A 22,711-nucleotide genomic window follows, 5' to 3' on the forward strand; every position below is an offset into this window, starting at 1 on the left:
CGTACCTTAAGAAGGATATGGCGTTACTCGAAAGGGTTCAGAGGAGAGCGACGCGTCTGATAAAAGGGATGGAAAACCTTTCAAACGCTGAGAGATTGGAGAAGCTGGGTCTCTTTTCCCTGGTGAAGAGGAGACTTAGAGGGGATATGATAGAGACTTATAAGATCATGAGGGACATAGAGAGAGTAGAGAGGGACAGATTCTTCAAACTTTCAAAAAATAAATGAACAAGAGGCCATTCGGAAAAGTTGAAAGGGGACAGAGTCAATACAAATGCCAGGAAGTTCTTCTTTACCCAACGTGTGTTGGACACCTGGAATGCGCTTCCAGAGGACGTAATAGGGCAGAAGACGGTACTGGGGTTTAAGAAAGGATTGGACAACTTCCTGCTGGAAAAGGGAATAGAGGGGTATAGATAGAGGATTGTTGGGCTGCCGCGTGCGCGGACTGCTGGGCACGATGGACCTCGGGTCTGACCCAGCGGAGGCATTGCTTATGTTCTTATGTTCCCTAAAAACATTTTTATTTTAATTATTTTATTAATTCTTCAAATTCCATTAAAACTTGACTTATAACGGCCATATTTATTACCAAAAGCAAAAAAAATCCTCAACTGCAAATCATGATATTATCTTAGACTGAACCCTAAAATCTGCCAGCTGCTGAATATAGCAGTATTCAATCAAACCGTTGTTTCTTAGGGAAATAATAGGTTTGTTAAGTGTTTCACATTAAATACATACAATATAACATTACATTGTTTTTCTAGGTAAAAAAAGAACGACTGAAACGTTGGTTAACCGTCTGGTGCAAATTAAGTGCTCCTTCTTATATATCGAATTTGACACACTCAGTGGGGTTCACCATAGCCTAAGGTTTGAAAGCAAATCAGGTCAATGATGAACACACCACCCCAGTAAGGGCATGAAAGTTATCTCGAGTAATGCTCTGGGTGTATGAGGTCTGATTAGAAAGTGATATGGTATAAGGTCACTCTCTTGATCTGTTTATGCTGGTTCATAGACAATGGCACGAAAGACAAAAGCGCGCGCCGACCATTGAGCGCAGCGCGGAGGCGCGCACCGCACAAAATTACAGTTTTTAGGGGCTTCGACGGGGGGTTTTGTTGGGGAATTCCCCCAGTTTACTTAATAGACATCGCGCCGGCGTTATGGGGGGGTTGGGGGTTGTAACCCTCCACATTTTACTGTAAACAGAACTTTTTCCCTAAAAACAGGGAAAAAGTGAAGTTTTCAGTAAAATGTGGGGGGTTACAACCCCCCCCACCCCCCACAACGCGGCACGGTGTCTATTAAGTAAAGTGGGGGGTTCCCCCTCCACGTCCCCCGTCAGAGCCCTAAAAACAGTAATTTAGAGCAGCGCACGCCTCCGCGCTGCACTCAATTGTCTGGGCGCGCCTTTGTCCCGGCGCGCTTTTGACCTGACACCGTTTATGCTACAGCTGGCACCAGACGACAGCCTTTTTCCTCCTTATAAACTTTCTTGCTGGATGTTGTGTGCCAGTATAGAAAGGCCAAATGGCCCATCTAGCATCCCAGATGTGTGGCACAGCCTCATGAATGACACCGATTATTCCTATTCCTCTCTCTATATATTTATTACCTAATTAGGGTTTTTATTGCTTGTAACTGTCGAGCTCCTTTCGGTTGATGACTTAAGTCTATAAAACTAAGTTTTAGTTTAGTTTAGTTTTTATCGAATGTTTACATTTTTTACTGAATGATTGTACTTCGCTGATTGTCCAGCTCCTCTTAGTGTAAACCACCTAGAACTTCCGGTTATGGCGGTATAAAAGAATTAAGTTATTATTATTATTATGCATGTTCTGAGTTTTCTAACCAGTCCTTCCGGGTTTCTGGATACCCACAAAGAACACAGGTATCTTGAAAACTTGACCGGCCAGGTGTGTCCTTAAGACTGGATTAAGAATCCCTGATATATTATCATTAAAAGCGAACAGAAAAAGACCATCTGTACCATCCGGTCTGTCCAGTCTTATTCAGACTCCCAGCCATGTATAGGGCATCCTCATTAGAGCTAGAAACATGTTTACTATAAGAGCAGTAAGGCAGTACCATCAATGCATGTTAATGGGCAAATTTAATGCACATTGCCGGGCAAGCACTCATACTATGAGGCGTAGGGTGAGGGAAGAAATGATCGTGCAAAGTAGAATTCACATGGGACAATGTAGTTACTGCAACATGAGTGAAGTTTCAAAGTATGCTTGTGCACTTTTTCACTATGCCTTAGTTGGGCATTGTATGTGATCACTTGTTACGTGCAACCCTATATCAGAACACCGTTCTCTGTACGATTGCTTGGGTGGTGAACCATGTGAAAGCTGTGGAATAGTTTTGAAGATTATAGTCAGTGAAAGCTTGGCAACAGAGGTAGTGTGAGGTGTATACTACAACACAGCTATTCAAGTGACATTTATGTCTCAGGCAGCACTGTGAAGCTCTGTTGTGTGTTGGGACAGTGGAAGAAGTTGAAGAGTGGTGGTCAAGAGAAAATCAAGAAAGGCAGGGCCAAGACTAGCACATCAGTAGAGCTGTCAGGTAGATGGTTGAGGAAAAACCAGCTAACAGTAGAGGGCGGTAGTGTTCCTGAGCAAGAGAGCACCCGTGAGACAAGGCTTGGCCAGGCAAGGCCCCTCAGGACTAGGGAGATGGCCAGTCTCTCAGCCAAGGTGGGGGTAGACAAGGCAGTACAATACCTACATGATGGTAAATGCCAATTCAAGTGCCCAGCACAGGATCTTGAAAATATGGGTGCACATGAGCACAGTAAGGAGTAGGGGAGTGGCAAAGAAGAGACTGGAAGCAGAACTCCTCAAATACCAGATAGCCACCAAAGAAAATAGCTCTCAGACACACAAAGCCAGCCCAGAGATAGTGTGCTGTCTTTTTTTCTGTGTAGAAGAGAACAATATGATCCTAGAGACGGTGATAGCAATTACTCATGGCTCTTAGGGCAACAGAGTGTCTAGATACCACCTGCATCCGAGAGGGCTATCTGAAAGGTGACAGCAAGGTCTTAAGTGATCTGGAAGCGGCCAGAAGATCAATTAGTCAAATTAGTCACCACTACAGGGGACATGAAAGCCAACCTCCAGAAAGATATGACCATGATTCATGTCCATGCTACACACACAGGGGTGGCGTGGGAACCTGTAACCTGTTTGAGCTCTTTGGGGACAACAGGATAGAAAACAAATTAAATAAATAAATAAACCAGGTATAATAACAATCTCACCTCTGCAACAGCAGCTGGCAAACTTTCTTGGGCCACAGCACTTCCATACGCTTCCTCGTTGGCCAAGGGTAATTTTTTTTTTTTACTGGTGGTAGATGTGTGGAATAGTCTGCCAGTAGAGGTGGTGGAGAAAAAGACTGTGTCTAAATTCATGAGCATGTGAGATCTCTTAAGGAGAGAAGATGTGGATGCTGCAAGATGGTCCGACTGGATGGGCCACTTGGCCTTTATCTGCTATCATGTGTCTAAGACTACTGCTAGGGGTCAGTGATGTCATTTTGAATTTAATGCTAGAAGGAGTAGGAGTGGAATAGAATCACCAGGCCTTAACTCCAAATAAGTCCTGGAGGTGTATGAGGGTAGAGAATGACACGGTGACAAAATTCATCACCTTTCCCGTCCCTGCGGATAACCGCGGAAAACCATCTTCATGTCATTCTTTAAGGAGAGAGGGAAGAATCGGAGTATGAATGGCCACAACCACTGACCCTCAAGCTTTGCTTTGAAGAATGCTGGTATAGAAGCATTGAAGTTGAGATAGACACTACAGAATGACAGTCTCAGGTATCCAGAGCAGATATTGTGATGTCATAATGCCTCATTCCACCAATGCCTAAGAGCCAAACTCATCAGTAATGTCACAATGGCTTGATTGTCCTATACTTGGCTCCCATAAGAATCAGAGTATGAATGTCCACAACCACTGACCCGCAAGCTTTGCTTTGAAGAATGCTGGTGTAGAAGGACTGAGGTTGAAACAGACAGTAGAAAATGACATGGGATTATTTTCCGCGGTAATCCGCAGGGACGGGAACAGTGATGGATTTTGTCATCGTGTCATTCTCTATATGAGGGTATCCGTGGATAGGGAAGGGTTGGGTTGGAGGAGCCGTACTACACGTGATGAGCATGGGGAGGATTGGGAGGGTGGACATTGTAACAGAGGTGCAATCGGAGCAGGTGAGAGCTGGTCAAAGTTGGGCCTTTAACGCGTTTTTGCAGTAGCCTGTTTTCCACACACTAAATGTTATGTCGGGGCTTAATTCCCTTTAGTAAAACAGCAACTAAATAACTTGTTAAAATAAATTAGTGGCGTGAATTGATTTAAACGGGAGCTGTAATGCCACGTATCTTCATTAACTGAGCATTAAAGTGACCATTTTAGGCATGGATATTTCCGATGCATTAATATGAGGTTCTTCATTCAATTTGTCATCTTTTTTTCTAGCTTTAATTCATAACATTTCATCTCTGAAAACCAAAGAAATCAAGTCCCATAATCCAGTGGTTTTGGCCTGTATATCTACTCTCACACTAAAAGATCCTCGAGCTTAATAAATTTCTCCAACATCTTTGGTTCTTTTGTTCATTTGGAACGAGTGCTACATGGACACCTCGTAAGTAGGAGCTTTCTTTGATGTTTTCCAGGATATAGAATACAGCTGCAGTTGCTTTGGAATCCATGATCCCCGAAGAGCGCTAATTTTCATACGGAATTATAAGCTCTTCATCAATTGAGCAACAGGCCGCTCGGTACAAGATATAACATTCATTCTGTAGCTGAGATATTTGGGCACAGGTAACAAACCTCTCTTTCCCGATGGCGTTTCTTCGCAGATGAGCCTTCCTCATCTTCTTCTGTTTTTCCAATATTTTGGAACTCCTCCAATTCCAGTGCTTTTGCCTTAGCATTCTGAATAACGTGTTTAGGAAAATTAGCAAGCTCTGCCACGTGTATCCCAAAACTCTGATCACAAATACCTAAAGAAAGATATTGATCATTAATTGCACAGAATAGAAGATATTTACAATAGTTCCATCTGTATATAGCTTACTGCTCGAAAAGATAAAATTGAATAAAGAAGGTCTCATTTTATTATAAATACTCAAGGCTTCAGTCATCCAAATTTTCTGTTTTAGCTCCTCAAACTTGGAACGCTCTGCCACTCTTTATCAGAAAAGAAAAAGATCTCATCTCTTTTAAAAAACTTTTAAAAACATTTTTATATAATGATGCTTTTACTAACTAATCATTCAAGCCCGTGTTCATTTTTATAAACAATTTTTTTTTCTTTTTCCCCCCCTTCCTTGTGTTTTTACCCTTTTTATGTTTTTCCAGACTGAGATAATTGTAACTTTTCCCCCTTTTTCCTTGTGTATCTTGTTTGTCACTAAACCACATGCATAAAGAAACCGTATGTGTTTTAATAATATTTGTTTTCTAAACTAATGTTTTTAAATTTTGTTTTAAGATTGTCTGTTCCCCCATAAGCTGTTTTTAAATTGTGCATCGCTTAGAATATTTTATATAGGCGATTTATCAAATAAACTTGAACTTGAACCAGAAAATGAGGCTATGGTAAATGATGATTTGGAAAATTGGAAAATAAGAATACTTAGAATTAAACGATGGAGCACAGACTGTAGCAAATTGAGTAATGCAAACTCTATGGATAAAGGAGTTTGGGCATGCTTTCTCCAAGCCACAGAATGCAGTGGCTAATTCCTGTACGCATGAATATCATGTCCCTTTTTTGGACATGTGCAGTGCCATTTTAGTTAGGACACGGAAGAAAGGATCGAGATGTACGGATCAGTGCATCTCAATTTTCACCTGTATTCTAAAAAAGAAACGGCCAATGTAGAGTCTGTTCTAAAATCTAAAACAGAGAATGACGCGGGGACAAATTTTTCCCCGTCCCCGCCAGTTTTGTCGCTGTCTCTGCCCCATTCCTGTAAGCTCTGCCTTAACTGCACAAGCCTCGGACACTTATGATTTTAAAGTGTTTGAGGCTTGTGCAGATGAAGACTGAACTTGTAAGAATGGGGCAGGGGCAGGAAAAGAACTCTCCGGGATGGGATGGAGAAATGATTTCCCATGGGGATGGGGAAAAATATGTCCCCGTGTCATTCTCTAATCTAAAATAAAGGGAAATGGATGTTTATGTAGCATAATTATCCATTAAAAAAAAATTGTACTGTATATAATATAGCCATTTTGAAAACCGATATATATTGTATTTCTAAGACTGCATAGAAAACTGTGTGTCGGCACATAACTAAGTAATGTTTCCGACGCTGCTCACAGTAACCTGTTAACCTCGCTGGTTTGGAATTTGGAGGAACAAAAACCACTGACAGATTAAGGGGCAAATCCCCTAAACTAGGGGTGTCCAACCTTTTGGCCTCCCTGGGCCGCATTGGCCGAAAAAAATGTTTCTGGGGACGCGCAAACGCTGCAGCAAGACAGAGGAAGGAGCCGGCAAGACGGTAAACACCCGGGGGCAGCAGGGGAAAACACTGCATCGCCCTTGACCGGGGGCCGCACAAAATACTTCACGGGGTCGCAGGTTGGACACCCCCCTGCCCTAAACCCTTCAGTCACTCAACAGCAGCCGCTGGCCCCTAAATCCTAAACATGCTTGGAAGCAGATATAACTTCAAACATCAATTTTTTAGCATACGGATATTTAGCCCCCTTCTAAAATAGGGGCTAAACATCTATGAACTTGCCATGCCCTTGCCATTTCCACACCCTTGGGTCCAATATGTGCATAATCCAGGCTTTGTACAATGGGGCTTTAGACGTTTATGCAAGACATACATTTAAGTGCTGGTTTATGCACTATTAAACCTAATAGGGCATGTAAAATGAGGGCAAGAGTCACTGGCAATACCTCACACAGAAAAAGGCAGGCGTGTGTGGTGCAGTGGTTAGAGTTACAGCCTTGGCTCCCTGAGGTTGTGGGTTCAAATCCCGCACTGCTCCTTGTGACCCTGGGCAAGTCACTTAATCCCCATTGCTCCAGGTACATTTGATAGAGTGGGAGCCTGCCAGGACAGTTAGGGAAAATGCTTGAGTACCTGAATAATTTGTAATCCGCATAGAATTGGAGGATATGCAGAATATAAATTATTAAAAAAGGGAGGGAAAAAAAATGCACCCAAACAGGAGATCCTACCTTATCAAGGCAGACACACAGAGAAGGCGACCAGTGATATTCAATATCTTTATTGTAGATTAAATATGCCATTTTGGTGGGAGACCCTATGTCTGTATTACCAATATGAGAAAATGCTTGCAGAAAAAATAAATGAATCACAAAAATTTATAGGAATCTGGGGTCCATTAGATTCTTATGTTAAACAACTTTAATAATACTGCGTACCTACCATATTAAAGATTTCATATTCTACATACAAATCCAGAGAGGGGAGGGGATTGTTTATTTTGCATTCATATATAGTACATAAGTGTTTTTCAAGAATGTTATTGATGAATAATCTGTTACACTTACTGTAAGATGTGTTTTTATAAAATTAATAAACAATTTAAACAGGAAAAAAAAAAGACTCAACACATATGTGTTTTGGCCGTAAGGCCTGCCTCAGGAGTCTTAGTTTCAATGTGATGCAACTTTTCTCTCTTATGAGTTGAGATACTTAAGTCAAATAGGCAAATCAACTTTCAAGGCAGAGAAAACAACCAGTTAAGGGTGTGTCCACTGTGCTGAGCAACGTATCAATGTCTCCAAATGCTGAAGAGCTGGTTTGCTCGGGGCTTGCGCCTGCCTTTCACTTCCACAGCAGATGGGGACTCGAGCGGCCATCCAGCGGGGGAGCCTGCCGATGCAGCGCTGGACTGCCAGGATTGCAGAAAGGTACTGGGGGGTCCTGCAGAAAGGTACCGGGGAAGGGGGCCCCTCCTGCCGGAATTACGGTAAATTAATCACTTGTTTAAATTTATAACAAATGTAGAGCTGAGGCAAGAGGTCTTGTGCTGGGACATGTGAATTGCTTTAAAAAAAAAAAAAAAAGAGGAAATAAAAATGTAAAGGTATTAGAGATGTGAATTTTCCAAAGCTGAGCAGGAAACAGAAAGACTTCCCTGCCTTCCCTGTAAACTGTCCCCGCCTGCCCTGTCCCATGTCCCAGCCTACCACTAGACCACAAGAGGGGGGACAGGGTACAGAGCCTGGCAGGGAGGGGGGAACAGGGTGCAGAGCCTGGCAAGGAGTGTGGGGTTGGGTGCAAAGCCTGGCAGGGAGAATTTGGTTCAGAATGGGTTTTTATCTTGTTTTCCTCCTCTAAATCTAGAGTGCGTCTTATGGTCAGGCGCATCTTATGGAGCGAAAAATATGGTACATTAATGGATTAAGGGCATGCTCAGTCCAAATATGGACAACAGTGTTAGGAAAGGGATTGAAAGTTCAAGACAGACATGGGTGGCAGTGAGGAGCTGGTGTTGAACCGAGTACAGAATTTATATGCTTAACTACTGAAGTAGCAGAACTGCAACTGAGCAGACCGGGTAGGCTAATTTGGTCTGGCTTTTTTGCTGTAAATGTATAAATTTATCTGTAGCTCTAAACAGATATCTGACATACTGGGTTCTTTTCCATTTAGGAGGTGGAGGGGGGGGAAGGAGAAGCACAGAATAATCTTTAGAGTGGTGAATATAATAATTCAAAATCAGTTTCACTCAGATAAAATTCAACACATGGGTTTTATGTTCCAAAATCAAAATTCTTTTATTGCAACAGAAGTGCATAAATAATTTACAGCTATACAGAGGTTTTTTTGGTTTCTCTACTGTAGATTAGAAGGCAGTACTCCAGTTTCTGTACAGCAACAAAAATGTAGGAAGCTTTTACTGTTGTAAGAATATGCCAACCTACCTATAACGAGCAATATGTGCCTTTCATTATCTAGTCCAATGCTTTTCAACCTTTTTTCAATTGAAACACACTTGACAGAGTGCGGGGGAATGGTTAAAGCTACAGTCTCAGCAGCATGAGTTTGGGGGTTCAAACCCACGCTGCTCCTTGTGACCCTAGATGGATCACTTAATTCCCACTTTTGCCCAGGTACATTAGATAGATTGTGAGCCCACCGGGGCAGTCCAACAGGGAAAAATGCTAAATTCTGAGCTCCCTTGGGAGAGCAGTATAGAAAATTGACTAAATAAATAAAGACGTTGCACACACATGACACACTGCATACATGGTACTCTAGGAACTTTGATGCGACACACTATGGCAGTCCTTATGAATTTAATTTAAACATGCTCTACAAAAAATACAGCCCTATCTTCCCTCAGCAACAGGTGCAAATCAGAAGTAGCACACCTCTCCATGCATAAAAAAATATTCTGAATCTCATGCCATCTTAGTTAACAGGAACATAAATCTCTCTGCTATCAGAACTGCCCCCACCACCCAACGCACATGTTAGCAGTACCGTATTTTCACGTAGATAACGCGCACCCGTGTAAAATGCGCACACGGGTATAGCGCGCGGGAAACCGAAATATATGTAAAAAAAATTTTGTATACCGCGCACACCAATATACTGCGCATGCTGCCCCGATTCTCCCGTCGCCGCCCGACTCTCCTTTCGCCCGCCCTGACTTTTCTAAGGCCACCCCGACTCTCCTCTCCCCCTTGAAATCCTGTCCCCACCCTGAAAGCCTGATGCCCCCCCGACGTCCGATTCACCCCCCCGCAGGACCGCTCGCACGCACTCCCACCCACACCCGCACCCCCACCCTGAAGGACCGCTCGCACCCCCACAGCCTCCCAACCCCCCCCATCATGTAGAAGTTCCTACCGGTGTCCTGTTGCTTCCTCTTGGCGGTCCCAGCCCTTCTGTGAGCCCTGCGCCTGTGCTACTTCCTCTTCCGGCAGTCCCGCCCTTTTTCTGACGTCGGAAGAGGAAGCAGCGCAGGCGCAGGGCTCACAGAAGGGCCGGGACCGCCAAGAGGAAGCAGCAGGACACCGGTAGGAGGTTCTACATGATGGGGGGGGTCAGGAGGCTGTGGGGGTGCGAGCGGTCCTTCAGGGTGGGGGTGTGGGTGGGAGTGCGTGCAAGCGGTCCTTCGGGGTGGGAGTACGTGCGAGCGGTCCTTCGGGGTGGGGGTGCGAGCGGGCCTGCGGGGGGTGAATCGGACGTCGGGGGGGGGGAACTATGTAAAAAAAAATTTCTACAACGCGCTCACGCGTATAACGCGCAATGTTATGCACAGTTTGTAAAATCGTGTATAATGCGCGCGTTATATGCGTGAAAATACGGTAATCCTATGAATCAAACAGCACTGCAGATATTACACTGAGTGCTAGAATGCCAGTGCACTAAAAACAGAAGAGGGACAGCTACAGAGTTCAACACTTACTACTTGCAAAAAGAACAGCAACCTTGGTCGTACAAAACAAATGGACCACCACATCCATAATGCACATTTCCCAATGCTAACATATTACAATTTATAAATTCAACTTTAAAAAAACACAAAACTTTTCTACTTTTGTTTGGGCATTATTTTGTTTGGGCATTATTTTTCCAAACATGTCGGTCCCCATTTCTGTTTGTCTGTCTTCTGCTAATTCTTTTGGCCCCTGTCCATTTGTCCTCTTTCTTCCTTCCATTTTCTCTCTACTTTTTTTTTTTTTTAATAATTGTTTATTGATTTTAAATACAAGAACAAAGTGCAAAAATTGTAATACAAATAGTACATGTACCAGCATTCATATCCAGTCACATATCAATACAAAATATATTTCCCCTCATTTTCTCTCTACTGATATATTTACTGTTTCTTTACTGCCTGTCTGCTCACTCAGATTTTACTCCGTTGATTTCTCCTTTTTCGTTCATTCCACAGCCTCCTATTCCCTTCTTTCACCCACTTCCTACTAGAAAAATTATATAGGGTTTGCAGCAAAACACATATGAAAACAGACTTGAAATCCCAAATACTTATACCCTAGAGCAGTGGTCCCCAACCCTGTCCTGGAAGACCACCATCCAGTCAAGGTTTTTGAGATAGCCCTAATGAATATGCATGAGAGATATTTGTATATAATGGAGGTGACAGGCATGCTAATCTACCCTATGCAAATTCATTAGGGCTATCTCGAAAACCTTGACTGGATGGTGATCCTCCAGGACAGGGTTGGGGACCATTGCCCTAGAGCAGGGATCTCAAAGTCCCTCCTTGAGGGCCGCAATCCAATCGGGTTTTCAGGATTTCCCCAATGAATATGCACTGAAAGCAGTGCATGCACATAGATCTCATGCATATTCAAAGGGAAATCCTGAAAACCTGACTGGATTGCGGCCCTCAAGGAGGGACTTTGAGATCCCTGCCCTAGAGGAAAGGAGGGGTAGAAGATTAATGATGCAATCACCTAAATAATTGAAAGGAATTAATATTCAAACAAATCTTTTTCAGAGAAGGGGAAGTAGCAAAACTAAAGGACATGAACTGAAATTATAGGGTGGTAGACTTTGGAGTAACTTCAGGAAATAGTTTTTCAAAGAGGGTGGTGGATACCTAGAATGCCTTCCCGGTGGAGGTTGTGGAGAAAAAAAACAGTGACCAAATTGAAAAACAAGTAGGATAAACACAGAGGATCCTTACCTTATATAGAAAGAGCATGTAATTAAAGCACAATTAAATGACCTTCACTCTTTAAACAGGACATAGAGCAGGGGTGTCAAAGTCCCTCCTCGACGGCCGCAATCCAGTCGGGTTTTCAGGATTTCCCCAATGAATATGCATGAGATCTATTTGCATGCACTGCTTTCTTCGTATGCTAATAGATCTCATGCATATTCATTGGGGAAATCCTGAAAACCCGACTGGATTGCGGCCCTCAAGGAGGGACTTTGACACCCCTGACATAGAGGGATGTAAGCTGCACAGAGCAGCAGGTACAAATCTAACTACTTTGCTGGGCAGACTGGACGATCCATAGGTCATCTGTTATCATTTACTATGCTACTGTGCTATTATGTCGCCCTGTTGTAAAATAACTAGTTACAAGTTGTGTCCATCTAGCTAATCATCCCCAAGTGCATCACTCTGAACTTCTTCACATTACATTTTAACTGTTATTCTTCTAATTTTTGGATATCTCTTCTCATGGTTTCTACTCCTTCCAGAGTATCCACTCTATTGGCCATCAGTGTCATCCTCAAAAAGGCAAACTTTTCCTTTTAACCCTTCAGCAATGTCTCTCATAAATATATTAAGCAGAACGGCCCCCAGTACCAACCCTTGAGGCACTCCACTACTCACCTTCCTTTCCTCGAAGTGAATTCCATTTACTTTTGTCAGCCTTACATTACTTTATGCTAGCTGTCAGCATTTTTGTTGGCCTAACCAGTGTCAACAAAGGACTCTAGGATATTATATTAAACAATCTGACTCTGGGAATATTAGTGAAGATAAACTGAATAAGCCCCTGTCCCATAACCCACATATCTTGAGTATCCAGCCAGCCTGGATTTCTCAAGAAGATATGTTAACTACCGGTATTTGAATATAAAAAAGAAGCCAGACAGACTGATTCCATCTACCAGAGTCACACCTTCCTTAACAATTAAGGGCCATTGTCTCAAACAAGTACTAAATTATTGCACAGAGAGGTACTGGGAAATACTTAATAGATACTATTTTTAGAAAAAGACTCAAACCTATTAATGCAGATTAAAACCTTCCTCCCCTCTCTTGACTCCCCCTGGATTGCCTTCTCCCCCACCTGTCACATACGCACACACACACACAATCCATTCGTTCAGGTAAACCAAATGCTCTCTCTGCTCTAAGAAAGCCACATGTTTTCCTATACATACACAGCAGTTCTATAACAAAATATCTTTTGTACATTAGCAACAAGCATATGAATGATGCATCTGTCTTCTAAGCATTACACCTCTGTAATAACAAGCCTATTTCCACAAAATATACTTTTATGCACCACTCCTGGCTATTATCATCATTAATTCCCGCTGCCTCTGAGGTTGAATCTAGGACATCTCAGGACACCCACAAAAAGACTAGTCAAAAATGCACTTTTAAATACAAAAGATTACAACTATCGTCCTCTTGCCACCTGCTAAGTCAACCCGTTTCAATCCCGTTCACCACTTTGGGTCCTAAGTTCAGCCCTCTTAGCTTATTCAAGAGTCTTCAGTGAGGAACTAATTCAAATGCTTTGCTGAAATCCAAGTGCATTAGACCTTTATCCAATTCTTTAGTTACCCAGTCAAAGAAAAGTCCATCTGATTTGTCTGGCAGGAGTTTCCTTTTTGAGGCAATCTTTTGTTTCATGAGTAAATCAAGGAAAATTTTTGTTGTTCACCTGCAATTGCATCACTTTCTTTTCCAGAGATAAATAAAAAAAAGATTTGAAATCGAGTTGTGAACATTTCTTAAGAAAGAACTGAATATTTCATGGTGTGTCCTAATTTTTTTCACTTGACTGTATGTCTAGGATGCCTAGCAATGCTTAAGCCTGCTTAGACGCTAGGCGTGATTGTATAAATGGCGCCTAGCAGTTGATTGACAACAATGTAGGCGCCACTTGGTATATTCTATGTTCCCCTTGACTTTTTGACAAAGGTGGATGCATGGCAGAAAGTGAAGACAGAGAAGGCCCTAGAAACATAGTTAAAACCACCGAAAAATAAAGTCACCAGACAACAAAGGTAGGGAAAATGATTTTATTTTCAATATAGTGACTGAACTGTGTCAGAATTTATATCTGCTGTGTATATTGTGTGTAAATGAAAAATGAATGGAAAAAAAAATTGCATTCCAATTGGTAAAGGGGGTGAGATCTGGGGAAGAGCTTGGGTGGTTCTAGGGTGGAGTTTGGGAGGTCTGTGGTTGGGGGTACTCGGTTGATATTTGTTAGACTTACCTGCTGGCACTTCAGGGCCTGTCTGGAGGGCCTCTGCACGTGCATGGATGTCAGTGTGATGATGTCACACATTCACATGATGTCATCACGGCAATATCCGTGCACTTCTGGGTGCCTCGAGCCGTGGACACTACCTTTAGTGTGCCCCGGCTCAAGAAAGTTTGACAGACACTGCTCTAAGCAGACACAGGCTATACTTTTCAGAGAGTTAAACCTTAGCAAACCAATGCACATGCGGGAAGCCCTTCTAATTTTCTGAAATATACTTTATTGAATAAATATAGTAGATGTTTTAACAGACATCAGTTTTCTGAATACTGCAGCTGGGATTCAAGGTGAAGATATGAGGAACAGAAGCTTTGTGGCAGAGCTGAGAAAATAGACAGTAAGGTATTCCAAGTTCTAGAGATTAAATGCTGAATTGTTCATGCGTACGGTCGGATACTTCAGGTGAAAAGACTGGCACTTTATTTGGGGACTTGAGCCACTTGTGTCTCAGAAGGAAGTTGAGGTATGACTGATCCCGAGACAAAGATCCACACGGAAAAGCTATAAATTTAGGGGGGAAAGGGAAGAGCCCAATAGGGACGGAGATTGGTAACAGGGAGCAGAGAGAAGTCATACCTTTGCAGACCCATCAGGGAAAAAGTTGAAGAAGTGACCAGGAACTACAGCAGTGATACAAAGTATTCAAGCTTAGACGAGAGGAAAAGGAAGGTCTTTGCAGGAGAAAGACCACTAGAATCAAAGCTTATACAGGTTAAGTAAGAGTGGCTGCAGAATGTATGAGACTAAGAACATAAGAACATAAGAAGTTGCCTCCGCTGAGGCAGACCAGAGGTCCATCTCGCCCAGCGGTCCGCTCCCGCAGCGGCCCATCAGGCCCACTGCCTGAACAGTGGTCTCTGACTAATTTTATAATTTACCTCTAATCCTGTCCCTATAACCTTACCTCTACTCCTATCTGTACCCCTCAATCCCTTTGTCCTCCAGGTACCTGTCCAGACCCTCTTTGAAGCCCTGTAGCGTGCTACTACATTACACACAATGCGTAACTCACATGCCATGGAAGGAAAAGACTACAGCACCACAATTCTAAGAAATGAGAAGAAGAAACATCTTTGAGCAAGCATGAAGCTGACTTTCTGCAGTTGAGGCCAATTAGAAATTCATTATATCTTTCACAAGATGGTTTTGTCACAATTATTCATGCACTGTTTTCTCGTCTAGTGTACTGTAATTTGCTCTAATAGGTTTGCCTAATGTTCTGTACACAATATAAGAGCTGTAGTTGAACACTGCGGCTCGTTTATCAATAAAGCTAAAATTAACATACTCCGGCCCAGCAACTTCATTGGCTGCCAATTTCTTTTCAATTTAATTTATGATAGTTTCCTTTCTGTTTAAGGCAATCAAATATTTATACTCTGCAGTATATGTTAGATAGGCTTAGGCCATATGAATATGCTATCAGATAGGCCTTCTAAGCATTAATTAACGATTCCATCCTTATTACAGATTTCTCCGTTGAAACTTGGAAGAGGGCTTTTATCAGTAAAAGGTATCATTTGTAGAATATGGTGCTGGTGATCTTCAGGTCACCAATGATCATTTAGGCTTCTATAAACAGTATAAGAGTCTAGTTATCTTCCAGAGGTGTTTTGTTTTTTTTAAGCAGCTCTTTTGAAAGATTTTTTTTTAGCCTCCGTATTTGCTTTGTTATTTATTGGTTATACGGTTGCTTTTTTCCAATAATGCAAGCAGCTAGTCTTTGAATTCCACTAGATCTCAATCTGCAGCTCTACAGAGTTGTCTAATGTTTTTATTTTCCTTGCAGCATTCCAGATTCCAATTCTTCTCTTGAGAAGCTTCCTTGATTCAATATCTGCCCCTGCTGAATTCCAGCTTTGCTTCTTACTGAACTGCTTGATGTATGTTGACCTTGTTTCTATCTTCTTTTATGCTTTCACTGCTACCTGGTATCGCTAGCACCAGAGAGGACTCAATAGAAAGGGCAGGCAGTCGATATATGGAGAAGACTCTACCCCAATCTTTCTTTGACCTTGACCTTGGGTGCCAGATCCACTGGACAGCCTCTCTGAAGACCTTGCCTTCTCACTGAAGTATAACCCATCAAAACATGTTCTTTACACTCAACAGGGACATCAACAAAATTTCAGTACCATGATTAAGACCGAATTATAACTGGGTCCTATCCAGAAAGCATAACCAATCTCCTTTTTGAGTTATATGTGAGGGTGCCCAAAGAACCCATCCTGAACTTCTGCCAGTGCATATTCTGGGCTCTTAAGTCTACGATAGGATGAAAACACCCACTTCTCTTTGTGACTAGGAATAAAATTCCTTACCTATTTCTTCTGATGGAATGGGTTTAACCATACTGGCCTGTCAGAAGGGAGCGAGCTCCTTGGTAATAATTTCTGCAGCTGAGAGCTTAACCTTGATGCTCTAGGTGCGCAATTTGAGGGAATGGGATCTTTGCGTATGGAAACCTATCTGGATAGTTTTTGTTTGTTTGGTTTTTTTAGAACCCACTAATCCAAGGTTATGAGAAAGCCACTTTGCTTTTAAAAAAAATTCAGCCTCCTTCCTACCAGAAGGTTGTCTGGGATGGTAACGGAGATTTAGATTATGCTCTGCTGGAGCCAGTAGGGACTTTAGGGCCCTCTTCTTTCTTAGATAAGAGCAAAGTCCCTGAGTTGTTTGGGAGGAGTGGGAGGGTGGAGTATGTCATTGCCTTTGAACAGGGGTGTCAAACTCAATCACATAAGGGGCCGAAATCTAAAACACAGGCTAAGTTGTGGGCCAAATGTTTTATTAAGATACGTGTCTTAGTAGAAGTATAGATCCTTCCTCACCCTCAGACACCTTTGGCGCGGTCAGGCACTTTTGTGGCGTGCCCTGATCCAATCTAGTTTTTACACTCGGACTGGGTCCTTCTGTCTTCAAATGGATACCGAGGCAGCATGGTGAGGAGCTTGGAGCACCACTGAGAACGGGGCAGCACGTTCAGGCACTTGGAGCGCCACTGGGGCTGGGGCTGCACAGTCAGGCACTTAGATGTGGTACAGTCACCGCGGGCACATAAAACGACCAGGCGGGCCGGATTTAGACCCCCCCCCAGGCCTTGTGTTTGCTTTTGAGAGTAGCAAGCAATCTGTTGCCCTTCACTACAATAGTTCTTGGAAGAGGAGGTCAGGACGGGAGTAGGCCTAGAAAGGGTCTTAAGCGAGTTTGAGTGTTGCTTAATGAAAACAGCAGCTTCTCGCATCTTCTCTCTGAAGAGTTTCCCTCCACAGTACACAGTATATTTAACAGTTCTCCTGCACTTCTGGTTTGAGGTTTGAGGACTTCAGCCATGCTAGTATGTAGATGCTAATCCCTACGGTAGGGGCTCTGGATCCTATATCAAAAATATAAGTTGCTCAGACCATGTATTTCCCACGCTCTTACTCCTTGGCTACTAACTGCGGCAGGAAGCAAGGAATCGCGGCAGCGATCTTCAACAAGAGGAACTATTGACAGCCTGGGGAAACAGTAACATCAAAAAAGAGGTAACTAAAAACAACCTAACAGTAATCAATAACAACAGTTTAGAATGAGATAAAATTAACAGCAGCATAAGATAGTAAAGCCACAGTAATTAAGATAGATTACAAGTGGTTAGTCTAATAATACCAGGAGAAGCATAGACAGACAAAAACAGTAAGCACTCCCATCTATGTCTAGCCAACTTAGGAATGCTATAAAAAAGAGTATCGTGAATTCATCTGATTCAAAATTATATCATCATTACCCAGTCACCATGATTTTGTAAATGAGTATCACATCCAACTTATTATACAAGATCGCATGAAAGATAACTGGCATTATCAGTAATAATGCAAAGAAAACAGTCCTCTGTTCTTACCTCTGATTCCCCAGAATTACAGCATCCACACTTTCTTTACATTACATAAAACATGCTGTCTTTTCTGCTTAAAAACCAACATCCCTCCCTCCCTAGAACAACTTCGCAAACATCCCACCCACACGATGAGTTAAAGCAATAGGAACCAATCCTTTCCCTTGATGTTCTTAAGGTGGCCAAACAGGTAGAAAAGGTGACAGTGAATGCTGGAAGGATAGTTGGGTATAGAGGGAGAAGAATGGCCAGTATGGAAAAGGAAGTGATAATGCCCCTGTATAAGACTCTGGTGAGACTTCAATTAGAATATTGTGTACAATTCTATAGACTGCACATTCAAAAAGATATAAACAGGATGGAGTGTGCCCAATATGAAAATGGTTAGTGGTCATCATCAAGCAAGTGAGAACAGAATTAAACATCTCCATATGTATACTTTAGAGAAAAAGCGGGATAAGAGAGACACGATAAGACACGTTTAAATGTCTATATGGTATAAATGCACATGAGGTGAGTCTCTTTCAGTTAAAAGGAAGCTCTGGAATGAGGGGCCATAGGATGAAGGCAAAAGGGGATAGACTAAGAAATAACCTCAGAAAATACTTTTTCACGGAGAGGGTGGTGAATGTATGGAACGGCCTCCTGGTGGAAGTGGCGGAGACGAGAAATGTATCTGAATGCAAGAAATCTTGGGATAAGTACATTGGATCTCAAAGGGAGAGGAGATGGCATGGATTGGCAGACTCAATAGAAAAATGAAGGCAGATAAAAACTATATGGCCTGTTTCTATTTTCTCTGTTTTAATTCCCCCATAATCCGCTTTATCCTATATCACTCCTATACGTTGACCAACTCTATTTATACCCCCCAGCACCTACCCCATTACCAAAACAATTTTACATAGTAGATCCCAAACATTCTCAGAGCCATACATTCTAAAACCATATTACATACCCCTAAAAAACCAACAAAATTCAAACAAATGCATCAAGAAATTCAAACAGAATTCCCCACTGCTTTAAGGGCCACTCCAAGGGTCTTTAGACATGGCCTTTCAGTTGAAGGATTGCAATGGAGGTCCACCTAGGAGCATGCCCATTTGAAGGGAAGCGCATAAGTCCTTTCTGATAAAATCTTCTTGTAAGGGGACAGGGCCAAGTATAAAAACAGATCACAGGTAGCCACCAGAAGTACGAAAAACCTCAGCAGGACTTACAAGTAAGTGTCAAACAGCCCTGACTCAGCCACTGACTGTCCAGATGAAACTAAATGCAGCTAAAACTAAACTTCTGTGGTTAGGCCCAAAATTGGATCATCTTACTTCCACTGTACTTTTGGATTCTAGAGCCTCCCTACAAATTGAGTTCTCCTCTAAGATTTTGGGAACACTTTTTGATTCTTCTCTTACTTTTAAGGATCAAATAAACTCTCTGGTTAAGAAATGTTTTTTCAGCTTACGAATGTTGAGGAAGGTCGAATCTCTTTTCCATCAACATCATTTTTCTGTTTTGGTCCAATCTATTATATTATCCCAGTTAGATTATTGTAACGCCATTTATCTTGGCATCACTAAGAACTGCCCTCAAAGACTATAACTGATTCAGAATACCGCTGCGAAGTTGATCCATGGAAAGAGCAAATTCGACCATGTGACTCCTTTGTTTTTCTTTCTCCATTAGCTCCCGGTTTATTTTAGAATTCAGTTTAAGTATTTATGTATTGTTTTTAAGATTTTACATGGTATCGTTGCTCCTCTTGTTCCTCTGCTATGGAATGTTTATAGATTTTCATATGCGAGAGGCATTCATCGATTTAAACTTTCTCTTCCTTCTAGGAAAGGAATTCAAGGAGTTAAGAATTTTAGCAGCTTTCTGGCGTTTAAATTTCCCCAACTATGGAATGAACTTCCCCTAATTTTGAGGTGTCCCAGTTTCTTCCAACTCTTCCGTAAACTTCTAAAAACTTTTTTATTCGCTAAACATTTTGAAAATTAACTCTTGTATTTCAGTTTACTTTATTTTTTTTAATTTATTGTTAACCGCGTCGAGCTTGTTTTGGTTGAAGACCCGGTATATAAGGTTAAGTTTTAGTTTAGTTTAGTGTCCCAGACAACAATGAATCAAGGGATATAAGATTTTATTTTGGTGGAAAGAAGTATGAAATATTATTCAGTCTCTATTACTCTGCCTGTTGGGAAAGTAAATAGAGGGAGCATACGAAATCCAGGCATGTCAGTCACAGCAGGGGTGTAGGCAAGTGACTTAGTACTAGACCGGGGGTCGGCAACCTGCGGCTCCAGAGCCGCATGCGGCTCTTTTCCACCTCTGCTGCGGCTCCGGTAGTGTGTCACGCAGGCATGCACCTTACAAGTCCAGCGTCGCGGCGGGAAATAGCCATGCTGAGCAGTGAGCTCAGCACATACACAGATGAAAGCCTTGCTTGCTGATTGGTCCGGCGGCCCCGCCCCGCCGTGCCGCCGGACCAATCAGCAAGCAAGGCTTTCATCTGTGTAGTGCTGAGCTCACTGCTCAGCATGGCTATTTCCCGCCGCGACGCTGGACTTGTAAGGTGCCTGAAAAAGAAATCATCCTGGCCGGGGTCGGTGTCATGCTCCGGAGATCTACAGCCTTCCTATCTCCCTCTCCCTTCTACCTGCTTCCGGCCACATCCCCTGCTCCGCGGCTCTCTTCGGCAACTCAGCAGCAGCTTCTGACGTCGGGGCCTACCCTCTGCGAGTCCCGCTTGTTTCAACTTCCTTTTTCCACAAAGGCGGGACTCGTAGAGGGAAGGCCTCGATGTCGGCAGCTTGTCTTGATCACCGCTGCTGACAAGTTGCTGAAGAGAGCCGCGGAGCAGGGGGGTGTTGCCAGGTGCAGGTAGAAGGGAGAGGGCCAGATGCAGGACTCGTGGGTGAGGGAGGAGAAGAGAGAGAGAAAGAGAGAGGGGAGGGAAACAAAAGGAAATCTTTCATACTGGGCTGGGCCGGAGTGGAGGGAGGGTGGAAAGATTCTGGCTACAGGGTGCATTAACAAAGGAAAAGGGGGGAAAGCTGAAAATGGAGATAGTGACACAAAGAAGAGAAAGGGTAAGCAGGACCTACTGAATAAGGATAGAGATACAGAGGGGACATGAAGAGAAGGTGAAATAGAGACATAGAAGTAATGCTGAAAAAGTGGGGGGGGGGATAAAGACATTGAAAGGGCAAATGGTGAACATGGGGTAAAGACAAGGATAGAGACAAATGAAGATTCTGAAAAAGTGGTGAGATAGGGATATAGGTGAGATGGACACAAAGAAGGGTGATGCTGGAAAATAGGTGGAATGGTAATTCTGACAGACACAGAAGGGAAATGCTGGATCAAGGAGAGATGGGGCTCAGGCTGGATGGAATGAGGAGAAATGCCTTGTTGGCCCGGAACTTCCTCTCCTACGTCAGAATTGACGTCAGGGAGCGGAATGCTGGTCAGCGCAACACTTCTGCAGGGAAAGCTTGGGACGGCGGTGGCTTGGGGGAGGGCACGGAGACAGAAAGAAGGGGGAACAGGGAGACAGAAAGAAAAAGTTGGGGGAGAGAATGGGGTCTGGAGGAGAGGAAACATACAGGAGGCTGAAAGAAAGGAAGAAAGATTGGATGCACAGTCAGAAGAAGAAAGTGCAACCAGAGACTCATGAAATCACCAAATAGCAAAGGTAGGAAAAATGATTTTATTTTCAATTTAGTGATCCTGTATATAGCATTAAGATAAGAAACAATATATGCAGTGTTAGATTTGTTTTATAATGGTTTTGCGGCTCCAAGTTTTTTTTTCTTTTCGAAAACGGGTCTAAGTGGCTCTTTATGTCTTAAAGGTTGCAGACCCCTGTACTAGACATTTGGGAGAAGAATCCTGACCCGTCATGAAATCTGCTGGACCAAAACAATATGGTGAAAACTGGAGAAAAAAATCAGGAATTTAACTTTCTTTTGGAAGAGAAGGATTTTTAAAAAATCAAATTTAGCTTAAACTGAAAAAATGAAGGACTAATTTACTACACCTTTATGGTTTTAAAGTTTCACACTATATAATCAAGAAAAAAAGAGTGTCAATTAGTGAAGGAGAATATAACAAACATTTATTTATTTACAAAAAAATTTTATACCGCCAAAAAACTCAGTGATTTACAGAATTAACACACATAAAAATATAAAATACAAATACACAAACAAAAAACTCAAAATCATCATACATATAACTTTAACATCAGATGTCGCCCATGGCAATATTATCAGTAAACCTCTTTGGCAATAGCCAATAAAAATAAAGCAGTTTCAGAATAATAGCTATTAAACCAGGTCAGAAATAAGCGTCAACAAATAACTTTGATTATGAATCCGTTTTTGTTCATTTTTATACACATTGTGGCCGGGCCAATCCCCGAGTAGGTGGGAAGCCCGGCTCGGACCACAGGTAGATTTATTGTAGCGCCTTTTATGTGGCTGGTTGAAAGGAAAACCCGGATGCCGGATCTTGAGTAAAATCCACCAAGTTTATTACTGCTCTCAGAATAATGGGAAAAAAAAACATTAAACTGGTTAGGGACTTTCACCAATGTCCTCTGGTACAATTACCAGTATCACAGTCCAAAACTACTTTGCACTGGGTTTTAGGGTCAGAAACCAAACAGTGCTAGTTAACAGAAAAAAGTCCTGCTCCAAAACAATAATTCAAGTGAGTCCTGAGCTCCTTTTTACGGCTGCGCACAACCTGTGCTAGCTCTCAGGTTCCTCATATGCTGCTTCAGTTCAAAGAGGAAAAC

The 22,711-nt window shown here is 42.5% G+C and overlaps 1 protein-coding gene across 1 annotated transcript in view; it reads right to left on the reverse strand.

Moving 5' to 3' along the window:
* The window catches only part of MSH2 (mutS homolog 2), a 259,559-nt gene that overhangs the window by 4,221 nt on the left and 232,627 nt on the right, over window positions 1–22,711 (reverse strand). The window contains exon 15 of the mRNA XM_033936364.1: window positions 4,868–5,040. Within this exon, the coding sequence (XP_033792255.1) occupies window positions 4,868–5,040 (173 nt within the window). The remainder of the gene's footprint in view (window positions 1–4,867; window positions 5,041–22,711) is intronic.

The sequence above is a fragment of the Geotrypetes seraphini genome, chromosome 3 (genome assembly GCF_902459505.1).
Source record: "Geotrypetes seraphini chromosome 3, aGeoSer1.1, whole genome shotgun sequence".
Lineage (NCBI taxonomy): Eukaryota > Metazoa > Chordata > Amphibia > Gymnophiona > Dermophiidae > Geotrypetes > Geotrypetes seraphini.